Source organism: Pogona vitticeps, chromosome 3 (genome assembly GCF_051106095.1).
Source record: "Pogona vitticeps strain Pit_001003342236 chromosome 3, PviZW2.1, whole genome shotgun sequence".
Taxonomy (NCBI): domain Eukaryota; kingdom Metazoa; phylum Chordata; class Lepidosauria; order Squamata; family Agamidae; genus Pogona; species Pogona vitticeps.
Window position 1 is genome coordinate 227,193,632 of NC_135785.1, and position 23,791 is coordinate 227,217,422.

The following is a 23,791-nucleotide window of genomic DNA, read 5'->3' on the forward strand; positions in this document are numbered from 1 at the left end:
CATCTTTAGAAAGGGCAGCCAACCATTTTCATTAACATACACTCCAGTCAGGTGGAGCGACTGCAGCGAGAGCAGAGGGATTTCCCAGGGCTCTGGGGAACCCTGTATAAACTCCAGGTCAGCAGACCACCCAGCAGTGGAAGGGGGGCAAGATCTATAGGAGAGTCGTCTTGCAGGGAAGGAGAGCTGGAAAAACTCCGAATTCAGACAGCAATCTGTCTTGATGAGAGTTTTCTGTTCTCAAAGCATCTGGCCTGGGAGAGACCATTTCGGGTGAATTAGCTGCCTAACCTTGCCAAGGAGGGAAGTGTGAAGAAAACTACAGTATTGCTTGACTGCATGAACTGTGAGTAACTGGCCTTTTATTTAGCACCAGCAAACACAGATCAAACTCAATACAAATAAACATGAGTAAAGAATATAATATAGGTTAAAGATTTTAGTACTGTAATACAGTTATGCAGTCAAGACTACATATTAGATACTGTAATATGGTAAACACTTCCCTGCGTGTATGTTTTGTATGTGTTGTTTCCTTGTTATATAATTTTAAAATAAACATACACTTCAGTCAGACTAACTGCAGTATCCAGGGAGATGACCAAAATGGTACCAGGAAATCTTCATATTTGATTCTTAAATAAAACTGTTATTAGACAAATATTATTCTCTCTATTTGGGCTGAATTATTCCCCCTCCAACAAAGAAAAATAGTAAAAAACTACAAATGATCTGAATGTTTTAGATTAAGAAAGTGCAACCCCTGGCCCATAGCCTTATCTCATGTGGCTGTTGACATAACTTCAGGGTAATCTGTTCAGGCCTTTGCAAAGACTATTTGTCCTAGCAACTCAAAATGCACTGAGGAAAATGAAGAGACAGAGAGGAAATAGAGTAGCAAAGAGAGAGAGAGAAAAAAAATGTGTGGATTCATCTTTTGGTTCTGGGCTAGTCTGTTGCTGGTATGCATGCCCTCCCACAAACATACCTATCCCTAAGGAAACAGAGTGTGAAAAAGGGGTGCTCACATCTGTTTTAAAGGAATAACAAATGCTACAGTATTTGAACTTCCTTCCACTTTCTTTCTGTCATCTGTTCATGGAACCTGTAGGTCATGCACAGGTTTTTGCCCAATCACAGCTTTCTTCATGCAACAATAATTAACTGCTGCACCCTGCCAGTATCCTCATTGCTTGCAGCCCTCCTCTCTCTTTGTGGTTAGTGCCTCCAAAGCATGATACTCATAAGCTCTTAAGACATGGAATATAGCTGCACAGCTGGATGTGCCCTGCCCATGAAGCACATATTGTAGCTGTCTCGGATTTGGTAACACTATGACTCTGCAAAGGGAATGAATGGAGAAAAATGACTAAAGCAGACTAGGCAATAATCCACAGCCAATTGTTCAGCATCAGTCAAATCTTTGATGTCTACATACTTATCAGAATACAAATCAGCACATGAAGAAATCAATAGGCTGGTTAGAATTCAACTAATGTTAATAATATTGTCAAAACCTTTCAATACTCATTTAATTATCTCTATAGCTGTAGATTTACTTTTCCCCAGCTGTGACTCATCAAAAGCTGTCTCACAATGTACAGTGGTTAATTGATTTAAATTTTTATGGCAATGGGAAGCTAGGGCAGGATGCTTGGGGCAGCAATTATTGACTAGACTTCAAGATTCATACTGTCAACCTTCTTTGTTTACTATTACAAAATAATTCTCAAACAAACCACCTAGCCAAACATACAGTTGTATTAAAAGTGATTTAAATTTAACATCCATGTACTCTATGCAATGCACCTTATCCAGAAGCAGAAAACTGACCCTTATGAAGTATGAAACAACGCCCTTCCTCTTTCCTCCAACCAGCTACGAAATTCTTAAATATACTGACCAGCAGCCTGTTTTCCCCTCCCCTCCATGGCAACAGAATAGGAGTAATCTGCTTTGATTTGGGGTTTTGTGTGACTTTCACACAATGAGGCAAAGCTGTGTGCAATCCAAAATTGAAGCAGGAACTCTTTAATTACAGTCAATGTGCCACTGCAGTTGATGTCATTCCCAATAGGATTCTGGCCACTTATTTATTTATACTGTTTATTTACATGACTACGTCTATCTCTCCTTCTAATTCATACACTTCATTAAGGATAATTTACAACTAAGTTTGCAATACAAATATATCATGGAAGGAAACGGAAAATATCTCCCCCCCCCCATGATTTTAGATTCCCTCCATTCTCCTTAACTAAGTCTGTGGCTTGTGAAAACCTTCCTGAAGTATTGTTGTTAAGCAATTGCATGTACCGACCTGCAGACTGAACACTATGTCCACTCCTTTCTTTTTCTGTCAACTCCTCCTCTCCTGGCTTGCTTTCTTAGACAGGATAATATATTTGCAAGCCTCTTCTCTTACATCTTACTCATCATTTCATCCTCACAAGTGTGACATTAAAATGCTTCTTGCGGGGATTCAAGGATTATTAATCCCTTAATCTAGATATACATTCTGTATTGTTGCCAAAGTTTTAGAAAACATTGCTGCTATTCATTCTGACAGGTCTAAGGGAAAATTTCATACCTTTGTCACTCAAATAAAAAGTTTTTTTCCCTTTCTTCAAATATGAAGGGTAAATCTTTGTAACATCTTGTAAATGAAACATGCCAATAAGTTATGTGCAAATTCCCTGCTACCTCACTGAGAAGCAGCCATGTACATGAGTCCTTGGGAATAATATACTGGTTTCTATTCTTGCTTCCTTATCTCCCTTAGTTCTCAGTGCTGCCTTTCAGTGTTTATACATAGCAATAGATCACATATGTACTCTTCACCCTCCTGCTCTTCAGAAAGCATGAGAAGCAACTGGAAAAGAACACAGGAAGCTATCTTACAACTCTTCCACAAGTTCCGTGGAATCAAATGGGTCTATTCTAACTGTGACATGCTATGGGAAAGGAAGAGTAGGACCATTTCAATCCATGGAACTTATAGAGGTGTTGACTCACCAAATCCTCATTGATACAATGGGTCTACTCTAGTGCACTTTACTATGCTGAGCAACAGGTTTTTGGCCAATGAGTCAAATTTTTGATCTACCTAACTCAATATGATAAGCACTGACTTCCCAGTGCTCTTAAGAGCTTCCGACAAGTGTACTTCCCACCTCTAACTGGCCTTTCCAGGAACAAACCTAGCGTGTTTTGCATGGAAAACATTCTTCTATTGAGGAACTGCCCTTCCATAGAAAGACAGAAATAGTCAGATCGGAAAGCATCTTACCTAACTATTCCTGTGACTAAAACCATAGCATTTCTTTCAGTGTGGTTTTGGAAGCCATCACTCACTCACTCACTCACTCACTCACTCACTCACTCACTCACTCACACAAACACACACACACACACACACACACACACACACACACACACACACACACACACCAGTTGGACCCCTGTATTCATGGGGAATAGGTTTCAAGCCCCCCACCCCATCCCACAGTAGTAGTGAATACAGTGGTTCTTCACAATACGATGACCCCGCTAAATGATGAATCCGCATAATGATGACTTTTTGCGATTGCTATAGCGATTCGCAAAATAGTCATTCCAATGGGGGATTTTCGCTGGACGTTGATTAGGTCTGTGCTTTGCGAACCGTTTGTTCGCAAAACGATGATTTTTTCAGCTTTGCAAAATGGCTGCCCTGTGTTTTCCGGACCCATGCTTCGCAGGGCAGCCATTTTTACAGCTGATCGGCACTCACAAAATGGCTTCCCTATGGGCGATCTTCACTGGACGAGGAGGTATTTTCCCCATTGGAATGCATTAAACTGGGTTTCAGTGCACTCCAATGGGGAAAGGGTTTTCGCATGATGATGATTTCACTAAACAGCTATTTCAATGGGACAGATTATCATCGTCATGCGGGGCACCACTGTACTTCCAAATACAAATGATGAGAGGGCAGATGGCACGGAGTGACGCACCAAGGAATGCTTGAGCTGCTGATAACCTGTCCTGTTGGAGGAAACAAGGACTCCATTCCATCCCTTGAAACAGCCACTGTGAGGATGTGCTGCTGCTTCCTGGTTTGAACAGGCAAGACGAAGGGGTTTTCCTGCATTTTGGACTCAGTCATATAATTTTTATTTAACCACAGTAATGAAAACAGTGGATATAGGGGTCCTACTGCAATTGTCCTTTCCAACAAAATTACAGTGCTTTTGAAAAAAACAAACGCATATTTTCAGATTTAAGCAGGGTAGCACAATCTCCCCCTTTGAAACACTTGACAGTGCACTACACTTTAACATATCAAACTGATTTGTAATCATAAAAGTTTTTTTTTTAAAAGTTACTGATGTAACGATATTTCAGACACTCTAGAGATGAAGCCTGATGAAAGCCTGATAAAATCTGTGATGGTCACCATGCAACTAACCAAACAACCAACCAATCAACCAGCCAACCAAGGACATTGATGGGTTAATTGCAGCAACACTCACCTTCAACCAGGATATAGTGGCATTTCTGCTGGAAGAGATTGTACATGATACAGGCAGTGCTTCTCCAATCTGCTTAATAACTTCTCCATTGGGAATAAGTGACAAGTCCAGATCTATAGGGGAGAAACTCAGCATTGTCAGGGACAAGTCTCATAAATGTGGCTCATTTAGCATGCTTACAAAAGAGAAAATACTCTTGACTAATTCCAGTTAAAGCTGCATTTTCTCAAAGTCTCTTGTCAGTTTACACAACAGAATAGAAAATAACTTGCAATGGAATGCAATAAAATATTTGCATATCTAATTATTGGTTAGGAGAAAGTAAAAAATTACATTATTCTTGTGATCACTTAACAAAACAGATTTGCTGAGAAGGCAAAAATATGTGAAGTTTCAAAACAGCGGGAGGAATACAAGATATGTTTTTTGTTTAAAGGAATAGAGAGATGTTAGTTAATAGAAAACAGAACTCTAAACAACAACCTAAAACACAAGGATATTTTTGTAAAATAATCTGAAAGATAACAGCTTTCTTGTTTTGAGATATGCACAGTATTTCGTTACTACAGGATTTAGGATGATGAAAATGTAATGGGAAGCACAGAGGTACAGGAGCTTTCTCCTCCATGAGCAGCATCCTTTATGTCAAATAAGCAAATCCGTCACTATCAATTTGGTTCCTAATTGCCACCACAATTACTGGGCCTGTGGGCTTGTTTTTAAACACTTCAGGGCAGGTGTAGACAACATATGTCTCACAGAATGTGTGTGATCCCCCATCAAATCCTTTTTGCAGTCCTAGTACAAATAGGGGGAAAGTGTTAATTTCCACAATTTTCACCTTGAGGGGTCTTCAGGAACCCCACAGGATCCCACCTCTAAAACTAGTCATTTCCTGTTGGCTTGTGCTTTTAAATGTCTGTTTCTAGGCCCATTACATGTCAGGAGGGCAGTGATATTGCCTTCAGACTCACTGAAATCACCCACTTAAGGAACATGTTCACCTCTTAAGCCGTATGAAAGTGTTTGCCTGAATACGGTTCCAGAGTCCTGTTCAGATCCTCCAGCTCAACAGATGAATGTCTGTGACATTAATGGTGCCTTAAAGTGTTTGGGGACTGGACACAAATTTATGGCCAGGTTACCATGAGGCATTTAGCCCTCCATAAAGTCAAGCTAATGCCTGAGCAGGAATACGACTTAGTATGAATAATTTTAAAAGCTGCAGAATCAGATGAAGTGTTGTCTTTTTTTTTCTTTGAGAGGACTCGCACGGCTTCGATAGTGCAGCCATTTAAAAAATGTCGCACACATACGGCTAGGGAGACCAATATTTTCCAACATTGTAAAGTCATCAGTACTGAAGCACTTAATATTACTTACACCTGTGAATGGCTTTTTAATTTATTTCTCCTGAAAATAGCAGAGTTCCATTCCTTCAATAGGAAAGTGACATCATATACATTTTTCATTTACCAAATCTATTAAGAACACTGTTATAATTAACAGAAGCATGGCATCCACGAGAAAGGAAGTGTGTGCATATGTGCAAAAGCACAAGGCTGTATGTTGCCACAGTAACCAATATTACTTATAGCAAGTGATACCTACGCATGGCTTATAGGGGCCTAATTTCTCTACCATCAGTGGCCACAAGAACACTCTCCTTATCTACCTCTGCAGCTGCTTACCTAGCAGACCATAAGCATACACAAATAGTCTAGCAAACAGCTGTCAAACATCATTCGGTTCCTTTCCCCCTTCCAAACATAGTTCCCCCGAAACCAAAGTCATAAATCAGGTGGCCAAAATATTTTAAGAATCAATTTCCATAACTCGGAGATATCAGGAGTAAAAATAAATAAATAAATATATAGGACTCACAAGTTAAAGCAAAGGGACATAACAAAGGAATGTGTTCCTGTGGTCACATCTCATGCCTTCAGGAATAAGAAACCAGATGGTTTGGCTTGAAAAATCCACAATTTTTCAAAGGAACTTTTATTATTATTTTAAGTGCCATCAGGAGGAAGATGAACCTGACTATTTTTTTCGGGGGGGGGGAGCTCAAAAGGACAGGATCAGGAACAATGATCAAGAACGGAGATTTTGACTCAATATTAGGAATCACTTCCCAACAGCATAAGAGTGGTGGTGGTATATTCTCCTTCACTGGAGATTTCTGTACAGAGTCTGGATGGCTACCTGTCAGGAATGCTTTAGCCATGGATTTCCTGCACTGACAGAGCACCAGATTCAATGGATTCAATGGCCCTTTCAGCTGTACATTTCTGTTATTTTATTGATGCAATAATTATTGAACACAAAACAAACATGCCTACAGCTGCTGTTTGGCGGGCCCACAGGCAGAATGAGAAAGCCATAGGAAGAAAGGGAAGGCTAGCCTTCCCTCTCTTCCTATAGGGGACAAATACAACTGGAGAAATATTCATCCCTTCATATTCATCAGCGTCTCTGGAACTGATGCATATGAAGGGACGAATATTCAATGAATCAGCGATTTCTCACGAATATCGTGATTCGTTTTTTTATTTGTCCCCATGTCTAATCACAATCATGGGCCAAAATGGATCTGCTTGGATCTCCACTCCTGGGAAAACTGGCAACTACCTTGGATGTTTTCCACTTGTGAATAATCTTCATCAATGCAAAATGATGGGCTTTAACTGCTTGGAAATGACCTTCTAAGATTGATGGGAAGAAACAATTGCTTCTCTACGATAACTGTTGATGTGTTTCCTCCTTGGCACTGTATTTACACACACCTGCATGTTCTAGATATGTAAACTGCTAAAACTTCAGCAACAAGTAGTCACACTTGCTGATGATAAATTACTCAAGGGCATTTGGTTAGCAGCACCAGGCTGCAACTTGGCGTCAATTCCTATGGAAGCAGTAAGGGTGTAATTAGTTTTTCACACATGGATCCTCCATTTTGGCTTTACAGTGGTGCCCCAACTTATGAACTTAATTGGTTCAGAAAGATCATAGTAACTCGAAATGGTTGTAAGTCAAAGTACCATTTCCCATAGGAATACACTGAAATTCAATTAATCTGTTCTGGCCGAAGGAAAAAAAAATCACAAAAAAACCCACTCCAAGACTGGTCAGAAAGCCGATTAATCCCTTCCAGCCAAAAAGGGGGGGGGAGAAAACTATCAACTGTGCAAGACTCATTGCAAATGGAAAGAAAACAAACAAAGCAATCAAGGGTGCAAGACCTAATTCAAACCAAAAAACAATCAACCGTACAAGACTCATTGCAAATGGAAATAAGACAAAGCAAAAAGCAGTCAAGCAGATCGTGCAAGATTGGAAATGGGGGGAAAAAACTAAAAAGCAAGGAAACCCCCCAAGACCCATTACAGCACAGAAACATAACCCTCCCCAGTTCAAATCCACGCTGCAAAAAGACCCAGAACAGTTTTTAAAAAGCAGAAAATAGCAACTTACCTTAAGAGGCAGTTCCAAGCCTCCCTGCAAACACACACACACACACTCAGATCGCACACTCTCTAACTGCCGTGGTGAAAGAGCTACAAAGAAGCAGCCTTTTTCAACACCTACAGTTAGCAATTTGAATTTCCCACCTTTTTCCCCTGCCTTTTTCTGTTCGTGGAAGCAAAATTTTGCGACCGGAGCTGTTTGTAAGTCGAATTGGTCGTAAGCAGGGTCATTTGTAAGTCGAGGCACCACTGTATTTTAGTTAAATAAACCATGTCATGGTGTAATATATCATGTGTTGTAATTCACCTGAGATTGTCTATACCTAACTTTCAAATCTGCTAGAGACCAGATAAGTTTTATTACATCCGGAGATTCGCGTGGCCCCCTCACTGGGTATTTTAAAAAACCAACTAAAAACCTGGATGTTCAGGCAGGCCTTCCCCTCCAGTTAATATCTGTCTCTTTTCTCATGTTATTAGGTATAGTGTTCTGATTAGTATTAATTTTGTGATAATTTACCACTTTTCAAAGTATATCACAAGCAATTTTTGCAAAGAGTAGACCTTTGGTCTAGATAGGCAGGACAGAAATCAAATCAAATCAAATCAAATCAAATCAAAAAATCAATAAATCAATGAATCAATACATAAATCCATCCATCCATCCATCCATCCATCCATCCATCCATCCATCCATCCATCCATACATCCATCCATCCATACATCCATACATACATACATACATGGAAGAAACAGCGCTTTTCTACAGACAAGTTGCTGTACTCAGAACTGGGAGTTACCCACGTTCCAAAATGGAATCAAACTGATATTTAGGCATTTATCTCAAAATACTAGTCTGATATGATGTCAACATTAATTAGTGTTTGAAATCCTGTTGTTTAGCATAGTAAGTCACAACTAGACTAGGCCCACCAAATTGGTGGGGATTTGGTGACTTGGCTTTTCTGTAAGCTACATTGATTGAAAGTGGCAACCCAAGTAGGCCTATTCGGATCAATGGAACATGCAGAGGAGTGGATTCACCAAATCCCTACTGATTCAGTGGGCCTTTCTAGTGTGACATATTATGCTAAGTAACAGGATTTCAGCTGTTATATCACATATTCACCTACTACGGGACTGTACTGTTCAAATTACTTCAAATTTCTGTATATGATTTCAGATAGAAAGAAAAAATTCCAGGTGCCTTGGTTTATTTGCAGTACTTGTATCTTCAAACACCTCAAAGAAAGGTTGCTGTCCTCTGAAGATGCCGGCCACAGAGACTGGGGAAATGTTAGGAAGAACAACCTTCAGACATAGCCAAAGAGCCCGAAAAACCCAGAACAACCTCAAAGAATTTATTGAATAAAAAGATGTTTTTTCTATAAAGCGGTCAGTTCCATTTTTCTTGACACTCTTTGACCAGTCACTTCATCTTGTGTTTTCTCCCTAGTCACATTTTTTCATAACTAAGAGTCCTTGGATGTAAGAAATACTCTTTCAACTGAATTTTAATGTCAGATAAAAAAAACTGTGATGTTTAATTGATCAGTCAAATTTGTACATTAAAATATGTTAACTGAGTGCAATCTTACAAAGCAATATTTTAAAAAGTATAAAAATATCACTTCTAATTTTTTACAATTCCAGCAAATTTCTAAACACAACAGAGAAAATACTACATTTTAACTGTTGAGTATTAGGTTTTCCTGTGTTTATTAAGTTAGCAGATTTTTAAAAGAACAAGATATATAAATTACAATTTCTAAACTCTTGCATGAAACATGTATAGCCATTAATCAAATAAAATCAAAACAAAAAAGAGTGGGGGAATTAAAGGACTGTATCAAACATGCATAGAATTGCAAATGACCACAACAAGTCACACCCTTAAGTTTTTGAAAACCTAAGGCAGTGCATACTGGGTTTCTTTGCTTTGGCTCTCATAGGCAGATCCAAATTTGATTTTACTCAATGGCAAGGAGCACACTAAGAAACTTCAGCTGTTATAAAACAACATACTTTAAAAAATAGAAGTAAAACAAAATCACTTACAATGCACTGTAATTATAATGGAGTCCATCAGACTTTCATCAATCAATGAACATCTGTATTCTCCTGATGCATTTCTTCTTACATCTATTAATGCATACAGACTTGAAGTTCTTATAGGTTCTGGTTCTCCCTTATAAAGAAAGAAACAGAGAAATTCACCGCTATAGAAAAACTGCCCTTCTTTCAGTATGTATTTTGCAAAGCAGATATAATATTACTAGGATGTGGCGGCCTCACTCCTCAACTGAGTAACAGTATAAATGGAACTGAATTTTACTGACTGCATTTTCTATTTGATGAATAGTGGAATTACTAATCAACAACCCACAGCTCCACTTTTGAGAACGTTCTTCTGCCAGAATTTCACCTGTATCTTTAGCAATTGCTTATTTCAATATGTGATTTTCCACATCTAGATACACTAGATATACTGCTAAATTTTATGGCATATAATTGTAAATTGCATGGTGCCACAGGATGAGTATTGTATAGCTGTGCAATTCAAGGTTCCCCTTGACATTTTTAGTCCAGTCGTGTCCGACTCTAGGGGGTGGTGCTTATCTCATTTTTCAAGCCGTAGAGCCAGCGCTTGTCCGAAGACAGTTTCCGTTGTCACGTGGCCAGCGTGACTAGGGAGCGCCGTTTTACCTTCCCACCGAGGTGGCACCTATTTATCTACTCGTGTTTGCATGCTTTCGAACTGCTAGGTTGGCGAGGAGCTGGGACAAAGTGACGGGAGCTCACTTCGTCACGTGGATTCGATCTTACAACTACTGGTCTTCTGACCCTGTAGCACAGGCTTCCGCGGTTTAGCCCACAGTGCCACCACGTCCTGTTGGTGCAATTCAAGGAACTGGTGAAAATGAATAGCTTCCTCCTAGGGGAAGAGCCAGTCTGTGTAGGTGGTCAAGCTATACAGTTCCAGAGTGCCCATAGAATAAGGAATGGTAAACACTTCTATCCATTCTCTACCTAGAAATCTCTAGAAAGGATTGCCATGTCAGAATTGATTTGGCAGCATGTATTTATTATATTTAGATGAAAGCCCCCCCCCAAAAAAAATTGATGGAAAGAGAGCTGTTTGTTGAAAGTGGGCAAAGCTACACCAGCAATTTCAGTACATCACAGTTTCTTCCAGTTCTTAAAAATTATTATTCTTTTAGAAAACAGCAAGCAAGGAAGTTAACACATCTAAGCTTACACTGATTAACCAGAAAAATGGTATCATGGCAGGAAAGTTAAAAGTGATCAGACCATGGAAAAGTTACTTTTTTTTCAACAATTCATGAGGAGGGTACTGGGAGAGTAGCCCAAACAAGCTTAGGCTTGTTTCCTTGGCTATTAAACAGACACATACTTCAGAGATTTGGATATTATTCATACGTTTCGTAGGCAATCCTGAACTATATCTCCCACCCTTATCCCAAAGCAACTTTCACAAAAAGATAATACTTACGGGAATATAAAACAAAAACTCCTGAGGTGGAGGGTTTCCATTTCCTGAACATTTTAGGGTGATGTTATCACCTTCTTTAATGGTATTTTTTTGTGAAATTACCTCTATTTTAACCCTTTCTGTGGGATCTGTAAAAACAAATGTACCAGTTAAAGTGTCACCTAACCAAATACTTAAGAAAGATTGGTGGCGTTTGAGTCTGCTAGTCTCCATCTGGATCAATAATTACATATACAGAAAAATGTAGATGTCAGCAGCTGCTAGATTCCCTGATCTAGCTCCAAGTAGTGGTGTAACAGTAAATTTAGAAATGGCAGTCTCCACAGCCATCCCCCTCATGGCAGTCCAAAAATGCTGCACTACTCCATATCAACAAACAAGGAACAGTTAGTGTCTCTTAACTGCCAATTCTAGACCGAACGACTCTTGAATACTTTGTATTGGACCACAGGTGAGTTCTAACAGTGATTTGTTCCTTGGAAAATCCACTTGTTTCACAGCTGCTGTGAGGGCTGCAGCTAAGCTCATTTGTGCAGGATTCATCCTGCTCATATTTATTTAGTAACATTGAGTACAGTGCCTTTTTCCTGATGAAGGTGTTCAGGCAGCTCATAATGTTAAAACAAGCAGAATTAAAAGAAAATAAATTGTGTTTATGAATGTTTTAATGCACTGACAATCATGGAAAATTCAATCTGAGAAGATGGGACTTAATTCAGATCTTTTGTCCACTTGAAAACAGGTGAATGGCACAATCACTATTACTGGATAATACCAGTAATTTTTCCAGCAACTGCCCATATGTAGAACTTCAAACAGCTGCAATCTGTCACATGCAAGATCTTTAGAGTGTAAGTCTTAAATATGTGGAATGAAAGACAAAGTCAATAAAGGGAGCATATTGAATTACCCCTAGTCATCCAATTCTGTCGAAACAGAATATCCTTCTATCTTCCTCTGTTTAGAGTTGACCTTCTGAACACATACTTTACAGAGGTGTACAGAAAGTACTGAGCATGCCCAAATGTATGCTCTCAGTAATTTAAGCAAGAGGTAAAGGTTGCATTGTTTAAACAGGGCTATTAGACTTTTACTAATTGCTAGAAAAGAATTGACTCAAATACTTCTCTTCATATTTATTTGGATATCTGCTTTACAGGAATTTCCTTTAAAGTAAGATACTTGGAAATACAATTCCACTCCTCCATTTATTTAATTTACATCCTATTTCTTTCTCTTTTTCTCAGGACCCAAAGCAGCTCATCATGTGAATTTCAAAAGAACGACCAGACATGATGAAAAACACATAACTTTACAATATCAAAATAATACTGAATGACTTATTGCCGGAGTCAGGATTAACAGAGTTTGTTGACAGAAGTACATTGGGAAAAGACTCAACCCAGCTTCCCTGGGATGCAAATTCCACGGCATGGGAATACCCAAAAAAAGGTCCTTTCTTATATCCTAAATCGACTTTTGAGGGTAGAAGGAGAGACCGAGAAGTCTCTTGTGATAATCTTATGTCCTGGATTGGCTCGTAGAAGAAGATACTTCCTTCAGATAGACTGGACTCAAGTTGTAGTGGGCTTTGCATGTTGTTTGTAAGCACTTTGAGTTGTGTCCAAGAACAGTCCAGTACAAAATAAAGCTGTTGTAGTGAAGAATTTCTATTCTCAGTATAACTGGCTGCAGTCAATATTCTGAACACAAAATTTTGGATCCTTTGCACTTTTCAAAGAGTCATTACAATAAACTAACAGGAATATAACTAAGGTATCTGTCAACTCAATATGTGTCAACCCAGAAGTAACTGCCCTTGAATTCAGTGGGGTTTATTCCCAAGGAAATGAGAATACATTGCAGTAAACTTCAACATAGGATGCAGTGTACTATGCATAGTTTTGTGAGTCTTAGGGCCTTCCTTGAGTGGTTTGTCTTAAAGTAGAATTGTAGCTTAGGCGTAGCCATGCACAAAATTTAGTCATTACTTAATCTACTTTATTATTCCTGATTAGAACATAAATGGAAAAATATAAAAATAGATTTGTAGCTGAATACATATGAAAACAACAACAGCAACTGATTTCATTAAATGAGATAATTCAACTGTATCCATAAGATTTGTTATCTGACCATCAAATTTATATCATATGCCTGATACTGTACTTTATCTTATGAAAGAAATATATAATAATTCATATGTCTTCCACAAAGTAAAATGAAATATAGCATAAGGCAACTCCTTCATGAGGCATTTCTGTATATTGATTATAAAAATAGCACTGATAAAGATAAATTTCATGGGCTAAAGAACACCCGTTATACAGTTGACCAAGCTGTAATTATGATATGTTTCTACCATGCTGAAGTATAAAGTATATTCTACTTCAGGTGTTTCTTAAAAAGTAAGATAAAGGACCCTGTTTAAAGCAAATTATTTCTTTTCTAATCAGTAATTGTTCTAAAGATAAATAAAACAGTTTCATGAAAGGAATATACTTTAATTCTTCCAATAATGTAAATTTTGTGTGACAGATAGTACTTTACAAAAAGATCAGGCAGCAAGCCTAGCCTTAGAGAATTCATATAGATAAAAAAGAATGGTGAAATGAATCAAGGGAAAAACAATTTTAATTCACCTGACATGAAAAATAAAGTTAACTGCATGTCTTAAAAAGCTTGCCATCCTAGAAAGATCAGGAGGATGTTATACTAGAGATGCATCTCCTCTTAAACTTAAGTGATTTAAAATTCTGCCAGCACTTCAGTAGTTTAAAACTCTTCTTTCTTTCTCTCTCCCCCTCAATTACAAACAGATTGTTCCTACATCATCTCATGTAGAACAGATTACTGCAGATTTCTCCTTCTTAGGACTGTCCTCTGGCATTTCTCTCCTATTCTAAAGGTCTCTGATAGACAAAATGTTATCAGGTGTTACTAAGACTGCACAAAGACAATATGCACAAAAGCAACAAGATATATTTTTTAACTTAATGCCACTGCACATCCAGCTAGGAGCCAGCTTGAAAACTGAACAATTGTGTTACAAGTTTGTGTGAAAATGCTGCAGGGTGTGAAATGTTTGTTCATTTTAGCCAAAATCTCATCAAATCACACATTTTTGGTATCACCTGGAAGGACAAAGTTCCAAATAGAGTAGTCCTAGAAGGACCTGGAATTTTTAGCATGTATACGTTTCTGAAACAGCAATGTTGGCTTGGGCATGTCATGAGAACGGCTGATGATCGGATTCCAAAAGGTCTCCTGTATGGAGAATTAGTGCAGGGAAAGTGCTCCAGAGGGAGACCACAGCTGCGATACGAGGATATCTGCAAGGGGGATCTGAAGGCCTAAGGAATGGACCTCAACAGATGGGAAACCTTGACATATGAGTGTTTAGCCTGGAGGCAAGCGGTGCATCACGGCCTCTCACAATTTGAAGAGACCCTTGTCCAGCAGGCCAAGGCAAAGAGGCAGTCCCGAAAGCAGCAAAATCAGGGAGCTGGACAGGGGACAGATTGTATTTTTCCTCAGTGTAGAAGGGATTGTCACTCTCAAATTGGTCTTCTCAGCCACACTAGACACGGTTCCAAGTCCTCCATACAAAGGAATAACCCTGCAGTAACTTGCCCATAGAGGAAACTGATAAGGATGCATATCCATAGCTGAAAGGGGGAAACTATTCTTTCATTACTGCTGGATAGCTCAGTGGTTTAGGTATCTCACAGTGGAGCCAGAAGTTGGGAGTTTGAGTCACCACTGTCTTTCCTTGATAAGGACAGGACTCAGTGATCCATATGGCCCCTTTCAGATTTGCATTTCTAAGATGATGATGAAGAATCTAAAATCAGTTCAAAAACTGCTTTGACATGAAGTGAGTAGGTTTAATTCATCATCAGGGACTACCTAATAGTTGCTTTTAATAGTCACACCACATTGTTGATTGCTTTTGGTGCTGCTGCTGATAGTTACTTTAGATTTTTGCCAAGTACTGGCTGGAGTGCCACAGAGACTTGCCAAACCAATTTGAACAGTTACTACAGCAGGATAGAATAAATAGAAGCAAACTGCCAATTAAGGTTAATTTTTCTCGTGTCCATTTGGGTTGTTTATTTCTTATTTTGAAGACTACATGAGAGCTTTTGCTGTAATCAAACAATTATAACCCTTGTTTCTAAAAAAAAAATAAAGCAAAATATATAACAAAATCTTTTGGAAAATTGTGATCTCATTGGAAAATACATTTTCATCAATAGTTGCTTCATAGAGATTAAGCATCAAGTATCACAGGTCCCCAAACAAGAAGAGTAAGTACCGGATTCCTCAAAATATGGTGGACATGCTGGCCTCAGCAACAGGTTATTGCTTTTTGACTGTTTGGAAAAGGAATTTTTTGTATATATAAGCAACAATTGAGTAACATTCATTGATTTGTTCTCATGAAGGTCCTAGTCTGCTTTTCCCTGTATGATCACAATGGTTACAATCCTTTTGCTTAACGAATAAGAGTAGGCCCATTGAATCAATGTGGATTTGGTAACTCAACTTCTTCATAAATTCTATTGATTCAATGAGCCTATTCAAGTTGTGAGTTACTATGCAAAACAACAGGATTTCAGTGAATAATTGATGGTGCTTAAACATACTTATATAGCCCTATGCGGCTGCTATCAAAGTCTGTGAAAACTACACACTTTGAGAGGAGTGCAGTAGACCAACCTCCTTTTGTCATTACTTTCAACATGTAAAAATGACAATATGAAGAGTGGGAGGCTACTCTAATTAGGATAACAACTCCTTATGATCCTGAATAGAGAGCAGCCTCTTCCTGCAGACTATAACTTTCACATGCTCAAAGCGATGACCATGGGGGGCGGGGGCAAGGCCAATGCAGGGAAGCTTCATGTGCTCACATTACATCTGATAAAGATGCATATTTCCCCTTTGTTTGAGTTCATTAATAATTCTGCTTTATACATTCCAATCTACATTCTCATACTTTAAATCCTGCACCTTAAGCACATCGACAAATCACATCCTTCCCTCTTCTGTCTTCTCCAAACACTCATATTGCAGATATCCTCATACTCACATTGAAGAGATCCAGATCTTTTTCTTGTTCATCCAGCAAAAACTGCAAACCTGTATCTCAGGAGGTAGAAGTAGCATTGTAATGTTCTAGAGACATTGATTTATGAACTTACAGTGAATGTCAAAGACCACAGGTTCTGACCGTATAGTTTCTTGTCCAGTTGGCCCAAAATATGTCACTGTACAAGTGAACTGCACATCAGTATCATCCTTTGTTGCTTTATATTCTAGAGAAGATACCAAAGTGTAGAGTCCACTTGCTTTATCCACATTTGTTTGTTCATATATGATTACAGCTTTCAGAAAAAAAAGAAAAGAAAAGGTTTTCAATGTTATCTACAGTCACACATTATATATACTATTTAGCATGCAAAAATGATATTTGAAAATATATGACATGAAATTCTCACATTCTTTAAAGATAATGAAGCAACTGTTGACTAAAGCCCAAGATTTCCATTCAAAAGATAGATAAGTATGCATATTATATGTGCACAGCCTCATTCTAAATCTTTACAGTTGGCTAGCTGATATGCACTATAGCCAAATTAGAAATTAGCTACGTTCAAATATAATGCAAAGGCAAGATGTGTTTTAACCATAGTTTGAGATAGGCGGGGTATAAATACAATAAATAAATAAATAAATACAATAAATAAATAAATCAGTGTCAGTCTTGTACATGAGCCAAGAAATCACTGTCTGACTTTGTCCGTTCTGATAATCTCCATATGGTAGGTCAAACATCCTAGCAGAAGTACTGACTTCTTCTGCCTTTTAGTTGACCTTTTTTAAAAATAGAGATGGGTGAAAATTTTGTTTGGTAAGAGCTTCCAAAAATCTGTTATTTCATGAAAAAGATGCAAAGAACTCTGCATATTTTTTAAAAAGGCTCTTGGAAAAAGTAAAACTAAATACTTGGCTTTGAATTATTGCATGTTCCATTATATTTATGATGCTGAAATATAAAATCTAATCAAAATTTACAAATTTGTTTCTAAGCAAAACAGAAGGATCTTGAAAATTAAAAAAAGGAAATGTGGGAGAAAGTGAAACTTGACAGACTCACCCAACTTGATTGATTGATTGACTGATTGATTGATTGATTGATTGTTTCTTTGTATTTGCTTTTTTTTGTTTATTACAAATGATGTGCATATTATGCTGAAGTTAAGGGGGCAAAAAAGTTTTGCTTTGCCAATATTATTTCATCTTCCACCTGCCACCCAGCAGAATTAAGCTGTGGGGAGCCACAGGGTTCGATGTTCCCATGCTGTTTAATATCTATATGACGCTGCTGGGGGAAGTCATTAGGACTTTTGGAGTTGGGTGGCAACAATATTCTGACATCACTCAGCTCTACTTCACCTTATCATTCGGGTTGATTGAGGCTGTGCTGGTGCTGGACGAATGTATAGAGGCTGTAATGGGCTATATGAGGAATAAACTGAAGCTGAATCCTGACAAGTTGGGGGCTCTGTTCATTGGTGGTTCCTAGGTCTGGGAGTAGATGAAGCACTCCCGCTGAAGGAGCAAATGTATAATTTGAGGGTATTCCTAGATTTAGGAGGGTATTCCTAGATTTTTTTAATTGGATGTGCACGTGAGCTTAGTGGCTAGAAGCACCTTGGGGCAGTTTTGACTGGTCTGCTAGGTAGGCAGGGATAAAATCATGCTCAGGTAACCTCCCAGTTAGACTGCTAGAGTGCAATCTATGTGAAGCTACCATTGAAGATGAATGGATGCTTCAGCAAGTGCAGTATGCAGCAGCCAAACTGCTAACAGGAACAACCACACTGTTATGTGGAGACATGCAAGAAGGCTTGTCCTGCCTAGCACCCAACTGTGGAATGCCTCCCTTGGAGGCTTAAAAGGCACTGGTCATATGTTGTGTTTCTGAATGAGTTTAGAGCATGTGGATTTAGGTATGTATGTGGGTTGTTGGATTTTTTGGGGAATGTGTGTTCTGCATGTTTAATTTTTTCTCAGCACGACTAGGTTCCCATATTTTAAAAAAATGGGTCATTTCTTGTACATGGATAATCTAAATAGCAGCAATATCTCATCCTGGCATAGTGGGATGGGTAACCAACATTAACTGCTTGGTTATAGACCACTGGTACGTGTGTTATGTACAGATCAGGTTACAGTAATATTTGTTAATGTTGTCTAGACTCTTTTTCTAAAGAAACTCTTTCATATGTATTCTCTTTACGATGACACAACTGCAAGATACAACCAATAATTTTATAGCAATGTTTGTTCAGAAGATTTAGGCATCCATATTATGAATGCTCCAAATAAGGAACAAAAAATAATTCTACTTTATTACCAGATAGCAATCTCTGATATCAATATGTGTAACAGCAGAATAAATGTTCAGTTGTAAAACTTACTTCCATCAACAGGTTGCATAACAACTCCATTCTTGAACCATATTAGGCTTCCTTGTGGATAACCGTCTTTTGCGACACACTGCCCAAGCTAAAGAAGTCAAAAACATGGTAATATTTGAAGAGATATGATTAGATTTCTATTACAAAAAATAACAGAGTCCTTGGTACATTAAAGGCTGTTTGGCATACCCTTTTATCCCCACTTTCTGATATATGGAGTACTGGCTCACCAGACAGACATTTTTATGCAACACAGGGAGGAGGGGAGTGTGAAATGTGAGATAAATACAAAAGGATCAGCACGGGGATGCTCCCAACACAGATTTTTCCCCCTTGTAGATTTTTTAAATGCATAAATTGAACCATAAACTGGAGGACCACTAAGCCTTTTTTATCTGCATTCAGGAGGTAAGCTTGCAAAGGTCTGATTCCCTCTAACAGAGAACTCAGTTTGGAAAAAGAAAAAGGTCTGCCAAAATGAAAATAACAATTTTACATATATGGATGGTTTGGGAAGGCTAGGCTTGCAGGAATTTATAAAATGAATAGAAAGTTGATTTAGAATGTTCAGAACTTAGTGAATATCAATGGCAGTTCAGTCTACAAAGAAAAGAACTACAAGTGTAATTCGGAGGTGATGTGCCTTGCACATTAGCCCACCACAGTGGCATCTGAAAAAAAAAATTGGCTGCAGTCCATGAAAACGTATGCCAAATAAAGCTTGCAGGTCTTTAAGGTGCTACAAAATTGTTTGGTGTTTCTGAGCAGCAAATAGAAAAAATTATAGCACGTGATCCATTCACAAAAGCAAAGCTTTGGATCCTTCTCATCCAGCAAAATTGGAGGTTAAGGCAAACAGTCCATAGATTGGGCCAGATGTGATGTCCGTTGCTCTTCAAAACAGGTTACCAGCAGGCAGGTTTTCATTTTAGATTCTCTATGAGATAGAAGTGTCAAGGAACTGCTGGTTAGAGTCTCTGCCTGCAGAGACAGAGGTTGGGAGTTTGATTCCCCACTGTGCCTCCTTGACAGAGGCTAGACTTGAAGATCCATAGGGTCCCTTTCAGTTCTGCAGTTCTAAGATGATGATGAGTCTGTTTGGAAATCAGTGTTCTGGGGTAAATTTTACTGCCACAAGAAGATGCTTTTTCCATGAGACTGTAACTTAATGAGGATTTCATGTTTTCCAACCACTAGATATAGCCGTAGCTGATTTTTTCACTCTAGTGTGATGCCCATGTTAAATTTCCTCTTAAAGAGGCCTGTGCACATCATCTAAAGCAACAGACTGATCTACATGGCCCTAGCCAGACTTTTGTCTGCAGAGCCAGGAGAGACTGTCAAGTGATACAATCAACACCTCTGCCTGTGAAATTTGGACACTCCAATGTCCTTTGCTGGCAGCATGGTCTCAAGAACAACTGCTATCACATTTTCAGACTCTTTGAATGAAAAGTTCTGGGGAGCTCCAACGCTCATCTTGTTTGTAAAATCTTAGAAACCCAATAAAGTTCTTACCCACTGTCTAGAGACAGAAGTTCCAAGTTCACACGGAAAGTCAAATACACAAACTCCTGCTTTTGCTGCTGTGTTTGGATGGGGAAATAATATGCCGCTTTCCAGTCATAACAATGCTGAAAACTTGGATGCCTCTGTTATTTTGTGTAGGCCAGTTCTAATTTCTCCCCAAACAACAGGGGAGAAAAAGGGAGATGGGGATGGGAGCACAAGGACTAGCTCTTAACTGGCTAGCAGATTACTTTTTAAAAATCCCACAAGGTAAAGATTTGGAATTTAAAATATGTGTGCCATTTTACTAAAAATGCTCTTCTCCGTGCACTGTAAAGGAAATTCTCAAGAGAAAAAAAGGCAGAAAAATGTCTTGAAGGTGTGAGGAAAAAGGTGTCATTTCTCCTTTTTCACTCTCATATTCCGCAAATCCTTAATCTGTTTGAGCCTCTGAACAGAAGCACCTAATCAAACTCTTTTTAAATCTATTATTGAACAGTTCAAGTCTCCTGCAACAGTAAAGTTCACTGCTAAGTTATTCATTATTTGATCGTAAAGATGTCAATGGAAGGAACACACACAATCTTCACTTCTGGGAGTGGAGTGCCTGGAGGTTCTTGATAGTCTTGGTGCAATTCAAACAAAAGAAGGTATCCAGTAAAAAAAAAAATTACAGAGTAAATATGCAAAGGAGATACACCCAGTAATGCAGATATAAAACCATAAATGCATATCTGCATTACACCCATAAACGTTTTGCATCTGAACACTATTGAATAGTCATGAGCTGAATTAAACCACTGTAAGGATCATTGCAGCATAAAGCTGGGAACACTTTTGTCTCAAACACTGATGAGTGAGTACCATTCATTGTGAAAAAACCTGAGCTTATGGCTTCTTCACTTCTTTTTTGGGGCCGCTTGATCTAATAGATGTGACAGCTGTAACTACCATTACAAATGTATCTAGAAGAGGGAGGTTAGACAGGTCTACTAATTATTTTGCACACACTTCATCCTCTGTGCAACTGTCTACTATTTCCTTTATTTTCCTTCCTATTTTTGACTTACCTTATTATTTGATTGATATCCTGACCTTCTTTACAGAAGCACAGACTAACAATCTACCTCAAAGTCAACACTTGAAACTCATAGATTACAAATATCTGAAGTAAATACAATAAAAGAACCAACAACAAAAAAGAGAGAGGAACATGAAAAGTGGAACAGTTCCTTTTAACCCAAAAGATTGTATAAACGAATATGCTTTCATCCTGAAATGTAAACGAATTGGAGAGAACCACATCTCTACTGAAAGGGAGTGGCTCTGATGTAGGGAAGCCTCATTTAGAAACAGTGAAACCAAAGCAGCTCACTTTAAAGGAGGTTAACAGAAGAATCTTCACTTACCATTTTTATCTGCTCTGTTTCTAGAAACTCTGCTCGACTTACTATTTCAGGTTGTGATGGTTGCTCTGTATTTTAAACAAAAATATTACTAATTAGGTTGTTAAGATTTCGGCTATGTTCCTACCTACTGGAGGGTGAGGGCATGAATTTTTATGACATAATCCTAGTGGGTTTTCAACACAGAAATAATACTGATTCAAGAAAGCAGTGCAAAAATACACACACACAAATGTTCTTAATGTATACTGCTCTACTTCAATCTTTTCTTTAATCCCCTTACACTCAGCGTATATGCCCCTGTAAATCTGGTGAGATCAAAACCCTCTCCCATGTGTTACTTCATTATGCTTTCTATTCTGGCATTCGAGAGGTTCTCATTAACCCTTACATAAGGGCATTTCCTGGATGATCAGAGGTGCATTATATACTGCTCCTACTGACAGGGTGATGCCCTGGCAGATATACTGGGCTAAACCAAAATTCAGATATGCTGACAAAAGTAGCTAAATTCTATGGTGCTGCAATCAAAATCCGAGAAGGAAAGGTTCCGCCCAAAGCACAGCTATAGTATCTGTAAATACACGTAGAGGCCATAATTGATCATACGGGCTCTATGGGCTTCTTAGTAACAATTTTGTTATTCTATGCAAGCTACAATGGCCCATAGACAAGGCCCTATAAATAAGGAGGCAGGAGATATCTAAAAAGATGTATGAATATAGTTATATATATGTATATAGATGGTTTTAGTGCTTTTAGATTGATTCTATGTTTCCTAAATTAAATAATGTAGCTTACTTTTGCTGGTCAATGATTGTAATAAGCATTTTATTTATTTATTAATCTTTATAAGAAAGTTACTATAGCAAGGACTGTACAGCTGTTGCAGTCTGGCTGTAGGAACTGTATGGGAAATGAAACAGCTGAAGGTGAAAGTGTTACATCACGAATAAATGGCAGGTGCACTGTTGGGCAGGATTGCAGAAAACACATTTTCTGACATATTTGTGGAAAGGACAAATTGATCGAAAACAGTTCCGACTAAAAAAAAGTTGGCATAATAGGGACACATTTCATAGCCCCTTCACAGCTCATAAAGATGGATTGTAGCAGAGACTGGAAAATTTGGAGAGATTATAGCTTTCTGAATCCAACCTGGGGAATTTAGAGGGGGTGGAGTAACTGCTCCATCTCTGGATACTTGCTGCATTATTCAATAAAGCTAACCTTTACAACCTAAAGGCTTCACAGTTATGAAGACTTAGCGATGAAGGTATTTGAGTAGCATTTGTTTAACCTTTTAAGTATTTGTATATTTATTGTTTTTAGCTTTAAACATTGTCTTTAATGATGTAAGCTGCCTTGGGTCCTTTTTAACAAGAAAGGTGAAAAAAAAAATTAAATAATACATAATTAAATCCTTTCTTCCTGATATATTGTTGCTCCTTTTTCTGACTGGATTGTAACAAACAGTCCAAAGAGAAGCACAAGCTTGCTGCAAAACACTACTACACAGGTGTCAAAAGCAAGGCCCGCGGGCCAGATCCGGCCCGCCAGACCTCGTCTGATGGCCCGTGGAGCCGCCGCCAGCCTTGCAGCCTCCCCCCTTTTTTTTTCAATGAATTTACTCCGTGCCTGCATGGAGTACATTCATTGAAAAAATGGCTCAAGTTAACAAGGCTACGTCCTCCTTCCGATTGGCTGTGGCGCTGTCACTCCTTTCCTCTCCCTCCGCCCCCCGCTCCCCCTCCCTCCCTCCCGTGCCTGTTCCTCGCTCGCTCTCAGCCTGAGGCGAGAGCCGTTCCCAAGGCCGCGCGAGGAGGGGGCTCCGCGCCGCCTCTGTCACCCCTGAGGGGAAGGGAAGGGGAGCGGTGGGAGTTCCTGGCCA

At 38.7% G+C, this 23,791-nt stretch overlaps 1 protein-coding gene across 13 annotated transcripts in view; it reads right to left on the reverse strand.

The window, feature by feature from the left end:
- Positions 1 to 23,791, reverse strand: part of ALCAM (activated leukocyte cell adhesion molecule) — a 151,929-nt gene that overhangs the window by 30,031 nt on the left and 98,107 nt on the right. For all 13 annotated transcript variants that reach the window (XR_013543312.1, XR_013543311.1, XR_012085041.2 and 10 more), the window contains exons 4-9: positions 21,904 to 21,968; positions 18,986 to 19,073; positions 16,703 to 16,885; positions 11,496 to 11,623; positions 10,040 to 10,169; positions 4,515 to 4,627 (exon numbers count right to left, since the gene is read on the reverse strand). Coding sequence is in view for 9 of the 13 variants with exons in the window: in XM_078389917.1 (XP_078246043.1) it covers positions 4,515 to 4,627; positions 10,040 to 10,169; positions 11,496 to 11,623; positions 16,703 to 16,885; positions 18,986 to 19,073; positions 21,904 to 21,968 (707 nt within the window). In the remaining 4 variants the exon portion in view is untranslated. The remainder of the gene's footprint in view (positions 1 to 4,514; positions 4,628 to 10,039; positions 10,170 to 11,495; positions 11,624 to 16,702; positions 16,886 to 18,985; positions 19,074 to 21,903; positions 21,969 to 23,791) is intronic.